The 7,963-nt window shown below is 38.6% G+C and overlaps 3 protein-coding genes across 7 annotated transcripts; 1 reads left to right on the forward strand and 2 right to left on the reverse strand.

Annotated features, from left to right (window-relative positions):
• Positions 1–580: 580 nt before the first annotated feature.
• LOC121795661 (acid phosphatase 1-like) lies at positions 581–2,109 on the forward strand. Of its 2 annotated transcripts, none has more exons than XM_042194209.1 (5): positions 581–698; positions 806–1,161; positions 1,225–1,314; positions 1,418–1,552; positions 1,894–2,109. In XM_042194209.1, exons 1-5 carry the CDS (start codon positions 696–698, stop codon positions 2,069–2,071), a joined length of 762 nt encoding a protein of 253 aa, XP_042050143.1. In that variant the 5' UTR covers positions 581–695; the 3' UTR covers positions 2,072–2,109. The 2 variants fall into 2 exon arrangements, with proteins under 2 accessions (XP_042050143.1, XP_042050144.1); XM_042194210.1 differs by having other exon boundaries at positions 590–698; positions 799–1,161; positions 1,237–1,314.
• Positions 2,018–4,497, reverse strand: LOC121795660 (BTB/POZ domain-containing protein At3g08570-like). The gene is made up of 5 exons (XM_042194208.1): positions 4,357–4,497; positions 4,182–4,235; positions 4,011–4,077; positions 2,624–3,721; positions 2,018–2,550 (listed from the first exon to the last, which is right to left on the reverse strand). The coding sequence occupies exons 1-5, from the start codon at positions 4,392–4,394 to the stop codon at positions 2,107–2,109; spliced, it is 1,701 nt and encodes a 566-aa protein (XP_042050142.1). The 5' UTR covers positions 4,395–4,497; the 3' UTR covers positions 2,018–2,106.
• Positions 4,421–7,037, reverse strand: LOC121795663. 4 transcript variants are annotated; one of them, XM_042194212.1, is made up of 3 exons: positions 6,479–7,037; positions 5,900–6,064; positions 4,421–4,556 (listed from the first exon to the last, which is right to left on the reverse strand). In XM_042194212.1, exons 1-3 carry the CDS (start codon positions 6,708–6,710, stop codon positions 4,498–4,500), a joined length of 456 nt encoding a protein of 151 aa, XP_042050146.1. In that variant the 5' UTR covers positions 6,711–7,037; the 3' UTR covers positions 4,421–4,497. The 4 variants fall into 4 exon arrangements, with proteins under 4 accessions (XP_042050146.1, XP_042050149.1, XP_042050147.1 ...); XM_042194215.1 differs by lacking the exon at positions 4,421–4,556 and adding an exon at positions 5,181–5,515; XM_042194213.1 differs by lacking the exon at positions 4,421–4,556 and adding an exon at positions 5,181–5,521.
• Positions 7,038–7,963: the final 926 nt, after the last annotated feature.

Here is a 7,963-nt window from a genome sequence, read left to right on the forward strand (position 1 = left end):
CTCTGCGTGCTTTGATATCATGCCTTATGACGCCAATGCCACTCCCTCATGTTACACCTCATCACATCCATTTTTTTGTCAAATCACTATTACTTTTCGACTATTCATTATCTATATTGAACTTTCCAGCTTGCTTCTTCTTAGAAAAAAAATAAAAAAATAAAAATCTGTGGAAAATTCAACATCTCATGTGAATTTTTGTTTGGATATATAGGGCTTGTTTGGTATCTTTCGTTTTCATTCCACATCATCTAGTTACATTAAACAAATGGAGAATATATTAGGTGCTCTCTAATTTCGGTGACTTTGTTTATGGAAAATTCATTGTGAGTGGAGATTTAATTTTGTGTTTTTGATTGAATTTGAATTGGACTAATTTGATTCTCTCCTTCGTACTACATAAATATAGGAAAGTGGAGTTTATCATTTTTAGAATTCTCTATTTTGATTGGACCCAAAATTGATTTAAAATTGCATATGCTTTTCACACTAGGACTTTTATAAGTCCAATTTAGAGTTGACCAACAATTCTATTAATTGGCTTGGTGAGCCACGTGGACGTGCACCAAAAGGTATCAAACTCCTTCCTATATATCCATCACTAGATTTGGTGTTAATTTCTTGGAAGAAAAGAGGAAGAGAAGAGAAAGAGTTCCTCCATTGACTTGTCCTGCCGTGCCAACCCAATATTCTCCATGGTACTTGTATATATAGAATAATTAATATGTGTGTTGATGTGTATTTAATTAATTAAAATTGGTAAAATATTAGTAGTAAAATGGTTGGATTTGGATGGAGCATGCAGAGAATGAGAGAAGCGATAATGTTGGTGTTCGTAGCGATATGGTCGAGCTCGAAGGCGGCGAGCACGTGGTGGCGGAGCGACACGGACGAGGCGTGGGACAACTGCCTGAGCTGGAGGCTGGGTGTGGAGGCGAACAACATACGGGCCTGGCGCACGGTCCCCCCTGAGTGTTCCACGCACGTGGAGGTCTACATGGTGCGCGGCCAATACCAGCGCGATGTCAACCTCATCGTCGACACCATCTGCGCCTACATTGACACCATCGACCTCTCCAGCGACGGCCTCGATGCTTGGATCCTTGACGTCGACGACACCTGCATTTCCAACCTCTTCTACTACAGTGGGAAGCGCTACGGGTGAGTGTTGAGTCTCACCCGCGTCGCATCACTTCACTTCCACTATTCATTGAGTAATCGCAGAATGTTATGTAGGTGTGAGCCGTTCGATCCTGTTGGGTTCAAGGCGTGGGCGTTGAGCGCCAGGTGCTCTGCAATTCCTGATGTGCTCAGGTCATGATAGAAACGTCACATCCTAAAATTAATTGGTGATAAGATAAGTGTCCCTTTAGTTATTTCTTTATGTTATATTTATTTTTCTTTCATTTGCCAACAGGTTGTTCGTCAAATTGATCGCCAAAGGATTCAAGGTGTTCCTCGTTACTGGGAGGGATGAAGACACACTCGGCCAAGCCACCATTCGCAATCTCCACGCCCAGGGCTTCTTCGCCTACCATCGTCTCATTCTAAGGTATACATAAATAATACTCTCTCCGTCCCATAAGAATATGCATTTTGGATTGGGTAAGAATTTTAATGCACAATTGGTAAAGTAAGAAAGAGATAGAGAGAAAAAGTAGTTAAAGTATTGTTAGTGGAAAATAAGTCTCACCTCATTAGAGAGAAGAAAAGTGCATATCCTTGTGAGACAGACTAAAAAGGAAATAGTACATATATTCTTATAAAACGGACGGAGACTACTACTACTTTTCAATTTAATTCAGTTACATTCCATTTGTATTAATTAACTAACTAACTAACTAACGCAAGAGAAGATGACGACGATGACGTTGATGACAATGATTTATGTAGGAGTGGTGCATATAAGGGGCAAAGCGCGATCGCATACAAGTCTACGGTAAGGAAGCAGCTAGCAGAAGAGGGGTTCAGAATATGGGGGAATGTGGGAGATCAGTGGAGTGATCTTCAAGGGGAGTATACAGGCAACCGCACCTTCAAGCTTCCTAATCCCATGTATTATATCCCTTAATTTTACATTACATGAATAAATAATATTGTTTGCATTCATCTCTTACTTCTCCTTGGTTTGAGCTTGTGCTGTTTAAGCATAGCAATCCCTCTAGAAATGGAGGTTAACACACTATTACCCTGCCTACACTTGTCTATCATCCCCTCCTTCATCACCACCTGCTCTTTCTCCAGATCACTTAGCCTCACTCTCATTCTCGATATCTCCAGTTTCAACTCCCGATTCTCCCTCCTCAGCGAAGCATATGTGTCTCGTGGGGACATGGCAGCGCTGCCCACCCCGCTGCAGCTCATCTTCTGCCCCTCTCCACACAGACCACTCTTCATCCGCACCTGCTCAAAGTATAAAACCCTCACCACCAAATGCACCGGGAGCCTCTCGTTCTGGGCAGCGTGGTTGCAACCTTCTTGGGACAGTTTCTGGCAGTCGATCAGCTTGCATAACTTGTTGCACTCGTGCTCACTCAGCATCGGATGTGACTAATTAACAAACACAACTTTATCATATCATATGTTACTAGTGTAATGAAATGTAATAGGAGGAATTGATTACCTTTAAGTAGATGTCGATGGACCTATAAATTCCATCGTCGATGACACGAGCATAATCAGGCAGCACCTCGATCATAGCAATGAATTTTTCAAGCCTCAAATAAGGGTCAGGAGCAATCTCAGCTAAGTATGCATCAACAAGCCTTGCAACTTTCAACAGGCACCCATGCCCCATCTCCTCCAATTCGTACCCACATTCTTCCTCCTCCTCCTCCTCCTCAATCCGATGCAAGAACTGAACAAGAATGCGATGAATAGTATCAACATCAAACAAGGAGTCCCCTGTTTGAAGCGACGGTATAAGCAGATCATCCAGCAAAGCCATCTCTAATTTGTACGCGATCCTCCTCTCCAGCTCCACCCGGCAACTTAATGTTGCCTCCACCATGATGGCCACCCTCGTCATCCCAAACAAAAAGTTCAAGGGAATGCACGAGTTTTTCTCCACCGGTAATAGAGTTACAAGCGTTTCAAGAATACTCCTCTGCCCGCTCTCAATCAAACTAGTTCTCGCCGGATTCCATAACTGATGCTTCCCTATACCCTTCAACCATGTCTCAGCATAATGCATCAGAGAGGCAACTATACTATCCGTCCTAACACCACTCTGTCGCATGGAAATCACAACCCTACGATAAAAACTTATACTTAACCCCGAGAGATCATCCGCCCACCACTCCAAGGATCCACTATCACAATCTAAACGCGAAACCAGCTGCTCCTTGCAAGCATTCATGGCAATAGCAGCAACGCATATGTCCGGGATCCCTATCTCTTCAGCAAGAGGTAGAAGCTTCTCACAAGCAGATAGAACTTGCACTGAATTTTCAAGACTGGGACATACAACTTGGGTGAGATACGTCTGTGTGCGCTCAACGAGGTTTTCGTCTTGATAATCTTCTGTCATCTCCAAGTACTCAGCAGCGCAGCGCAGGGTGGCTACATTTGCAATGGTGATTACAAAATTCATGCAGTAACAAAACTTAGCTGCAAGTTCAAACATTTCAGGGCCTCCGGGGAAGTTGGTGAGTTCTAGTTTGGACTTCTTGGCATCGGCAACCAGCTTGCGGATCTTTCCACTTCGAGCAACTAGGGGGAACTTAAACACAGCAAACACAAGCCAAATCACTCTCCTTGTACAGATGATTGAGCAGTGGAAAATAAATATTTCCTTCGTCCCTTAAAAATAGAAACTCTTTCCTTTTTGATCCATCCCTAAAAACATAAACTTCCTGTTTAAGGAAATTTCTTTTTCTCTAATGAGGTGGGACCCATTTTCCACTATCACACTTTTCTTTCTATCTCTCTCTTACTTTCCCAAATTTGCATTAAAACCAGTGCTTTTTCAAAAGTTCCTATTTTTAGGGGACGGAGGAGTAGATTGTTACCTTATGCAGTAGAAAGGATTCTCCATCAACAATAATTGTGATGTCTCCAGCAACATCAGAGAAAATGCTGCAAGGATACAGTATAAATACAGCCAAGCATCACTAACAAGTCATACCAACAACATAAAAGAAGTATTATTTTTGGCAAAGAGGGGAAGAAAGAGTGAGTACCGGTTGGCAAAGGTGGTGGAGAAGTTGGGAGTGGCGGCGGAGAGAGGCTGCATTCTGCAAGAATTCAACACTCAATTATTCAAGCAGGAGCCCACGTTGCCAAAAAAGACAGAAAATGACTATATTTATGACTGTAAAAGATTATGCATATATTTATACTACATATCAAGTTTACCTTTTGCTCTTTACGCAGATGCACCTTTTGCTTTTCATTCCTTTGTCTCTTTCTTGTGGGATGGTATTGTCTTTAGTTTTTCACTTTGGTCATTGCTTATTTCTCCGATCTTTCTCATTTTTTCAAATACATAAATTTGAATTAACAGGTAATGAAATATGATGGTGTGGTTGTGGTGGAGTAGGAAGAAAGGAATGACCCTATATCATCATCATCATTATAATTAAAATCAATGGTATTTGAAATTTCAAATGTTTAAAATAGATACTCCATTAATTAATTGTTTATGTCAGTATCCTTGCTGGGATATGCAACTATACTAGTAGTTTCTTTCAAGAAATGCACATCCCTCTATGACATTTTGGGTTTGTGAAAAAACTGGAGGTAGTAATGTGGTTAGTGAGTAAAGTAGATAGTATATGAGTAACAAAAAAGATTGTTTATTGGTGTGATTGAGAAAAGAGAAAAAAGGGTGGTAGTGGTGGGAGTGGCATTTGAACATGTAAAGAAGAGAAACAGAGACCTCACTGACTGGGAATGCTGAAAAAGAGGGCCAAATTATTAGATGAAGAATCTGCCCAGCTTTTGTCTCCCTCCAACTAAGTTACCACTCATATCATACATACTATATCATCATCACTTCATTTCCAACCAGATCTCATCTACTCTATTTTATTATACTTTTCGTTTTTCTCTTAAATGTAATACTACTATACTACTTATTAAAATGGCAACAAATATAGGAGAATGAATTTCAACTTGGAAGAGTTGCTATTATGCAATTATTAGCAATGCTGCAATTTAAAGGAAGATGATAAGAAAACTTTTCAGAGAGAGAAGCATACACTAATGGGGTTGTGAGGGCAGTATTGTTGAACAACCATATCGAATTAGTAACTGGCACCGTACAAGATGACAAATGCATCACTTCTCACGAGAAGAAATAAAAAATACTTAGGCAAACCAACAAAAAACTATCCCCAAAAGAGATTAAAACGATTGCTCATGGCAGCAGTCATCAGCATGTATTCTAGTTTCTCAATTGGTTGTTTCCATCAATATCTTAACTACAACAAGTGAGATGTAAATTCCTGCCACTGCTTTCAAGTGATGCCTTATTGAGCATGCTGCTGCTCACTGCTTTCACCCGCCATTGCTTCTGCACCTACTCACAATTCATAAGAAAATTGGAAGATATTTTGGTAACAGATTGTTTCTCCACGAGGAAAGTAGCCGGAGAAACGTACAAGCAACTGAAGAACAAGATTTTAACTTGACATACTGACTTTTGACAACGGTGAAAAAAAGATGAGTCAAATTTCTCAGCCTTAATACATCCATTTTCCCTATTAATCATCCATCTATCAACCCACCTCCCCACCAAAATACATAAACCTTCGCATAAAATCAGTAAGAACTTTCGGTTTGGTTTGGTAACAAATTAACATAATGATAGATGTACATCAAAGTGATGGCAGTGTTGTTGAGACGAGGAAAATGACGCATATAGAAATAAAAAAAGGGTGAAGGAATAATATCATACCATGAGCTAATCCAGCAGACAGCATCCGATCCATATTATCAATCCGCCTTTGAATGGACTTCAAAACACTATTCAACGATTTAACCCTTTTCCTAACACCAGAAATCTTAGCTGCGTGCTGCATAATAAACGGCGATGGAGCATCCTCTAGCAACTTGTCAAGCTCTGAAAGCATTGAGAATAATAAGGGGGCATAACTGAACATTGAGGGTGTGCAATTTCAACTAAACAAAATTAGTACTTCATCGTAGCTCAACGGTCGAGCAACCAAAATATGTGTTCTGTATTCGGTATACCAATAACTAAGATGCAGGGACAGTTTCCCCAACAAGCATGTCCATCACTTTCATTTTACAATTAGTAACACCATTTCATACACACTATGAAAAACAATCCTAGCACATTTGCTTTACCATCAATGCCAAAGTGAAACGCCATTTGATGATAAAGCTTTGTGATTGGAAGTTGATTCGAAGTAGACAATATATTCAATTGCACAATTTAAATCACTGATTAACGCATAAAGATGAATATCCTCATCAATTGAACAATTAAAAGCACTAATTTTAAGAAGCACACCTCCGGTGAGACGATCGAGTGCGAAGGCGAGTTGATCTTGGCTCCGGCCAGTGGCTTCTGCTCGGGAATCGAAGGCAGTCATGACAGATGAAATCAACCGAGACAAACCATCTGCCATTGCTGAATTTGAGCTACTTGCAGTGTTTGTATCGTCAGCAATACCGCATTTATCACCGCCATCTCCGACGGCGGAATCTTCTTGCTGCCGATTATCTGGATTCTCGTCCGCCATGATTGGAATTGCCAAATCGCCAAGTGTGATTTGCAGATTCAACTCTGGCCTCGTAAGTGGATAGCTCAATTAATACTTTTTCCTTTCCTTTATAGAATAGGAGAAAATTTATCTGATCAATGCGATTGAACCGTAAACCTCAGCTGCATCACTCCAATGTTGACAATAAATTTAAAGCATCTTCATTTAACAATGAGTCAGTATTAACAGCAATCAGATTTTCTAATATAGAAGCAAACAAATTGGAGAGAAATAGTACTCCTAGGGTTTTGAAATTTAGGGGAGATACGCAGTACAAGTCCAGGCTGAAATGAAGATGATTTTGCCTTGGAGTCTGTTTGCTAGCTATATTTTGTTATTAAGGGAACCTCATAAATTCACTATAATTTTTTCATAATATCATTTTAGATCCGTGAACTTTGAAAATATTATTTAAGGTCCGTTAATTATGAGTTAATATCAATCGAAGTATTTTTTTACTATTTCCAAATTTTTCTGGACAAAAATACCCTCAATACCTTGAAGAGTATATATTTTTAATAAACTTATCATATACTCATATTTTTTATAATAACTTTACTATATGTTTTTGATGAATTTTCTAAATATAATTTGACCTTCAATATTATCACTTAATTTTATGACATGCAAGAAAAGTTCTTTCTTCAACTTTTTATAGTAAAGAATTTTAAAATATTTTTGACGTATGGATACTTGTAAAAATTAATGTCACAGTAAATAGACGATACTTGAATATTGATATACACTGAGGTATTGACGACCATTTTCAAATCTCGGAGAACATAATGGGATACGATGAGATAGAAACAAAGACAGGGAACATGTTCCCTAGTCATAATGGTTTTCCGTTTTTCATAATTGTATAGAATTTTTGTATTCGTCATTCATATTTATGAATCGTTCATTAGAATCAGCATTCTCTATATAAATCTGGCGGGATCAAGAAATTATCAAAAAGTTTGTTTAAAACTTTTAGTTCTTATCAATATTCAAGTATCGTCCATTGAATGTGACATTAATTTTTACGAGTATCCATATCTCAAAAATATTTAAAATTCTTTAATTATAAAAAGTTGAAGAATGAACTTTTCTTGCATGTCACAAAATTAAGTTAAAATATTAAAGGTCAAATTATATTAAGAAAATTCGTCAAAAATATATTTATAAAAAAATATGAGTATGTGATAAGTTTATTAAAAATATGTATCATTCAAGGTATTGAGGGTATTTTC

Source organism: Salvia splendens, chromosome 3, assembly GCF_004379255.2.
Source record: "Salvia splendens isolate huo1 chromosome 3, SspV2, whole genome shotgun sequence".
NCBI classification, from domain to species: Eukaryota; Viridiplantae; Streptophyta; class Magnoliopsida; order Lamiales; family Lamiaceae; genus Salvia; species Salvia splendens.

What these genes read in the sequence shown, in the direction of transcription:
- LOC121795661 (XM_042194209.1), top strand. An exon ending in TACAGTGGGAAGCGCTACGG is followed by an intron (nt 1,162 to 1,224) that starts GTGAGTGTTGAG and finishes GAGTAATCGCAG; the next exon opens with AATGTTATGTAGGTGTGAGC. An exon ending in TACCATCGTCTCATTCTAAG is followed by an intron (nt 1,553 to 1,893) that starts GTATACATAAAT and finishes TGATTTATGTAG; the next exon opens with GAGTGGTGCATATAAGGGGC.
- LOC121795660 (XM_042194208.1), bottom strand. Translation starts at nt 4,394, where the DNA reads ATGAAAAGCAAAAGGTGCATCTGCGTAAAGAGCAAAAG. An exon ending in TCCACCACCTTTGCCAACCG is followed by an intron (nt 4,078 to 4,181) that starts GTACTCACTCTT and finishes GTATCCTTGCAG; the next exon opens with CATTTTCTCTGATGTTGCTG. An exon ending in AATCCTTTCTACTGCATAAG is followed by an intron (nt 3,722 to 4,010) that starts GTAACAATCTAC and finishes GCTGTGTTTAAG; the next exon opens with TTCCCCCTAGTTGCTCGAAG.
- LOC121795663 (XM_042194211.1), bottom strand. Translation starts at nt 6,710, where the DNA reads ATGGCGGACGAGAATCCAGATAATCGGCAGCAAGAAGATTCCGCCGTC. An exon ending in ACTCGATCGTCTCACCGGAG is followed by an intron (nt 6,065 to 6,478) that starts GTGTGCTTCTTA and finishes CAATGCTTTCAG; the next exon opens with AGCTTGACAAGTTGCTAGAG.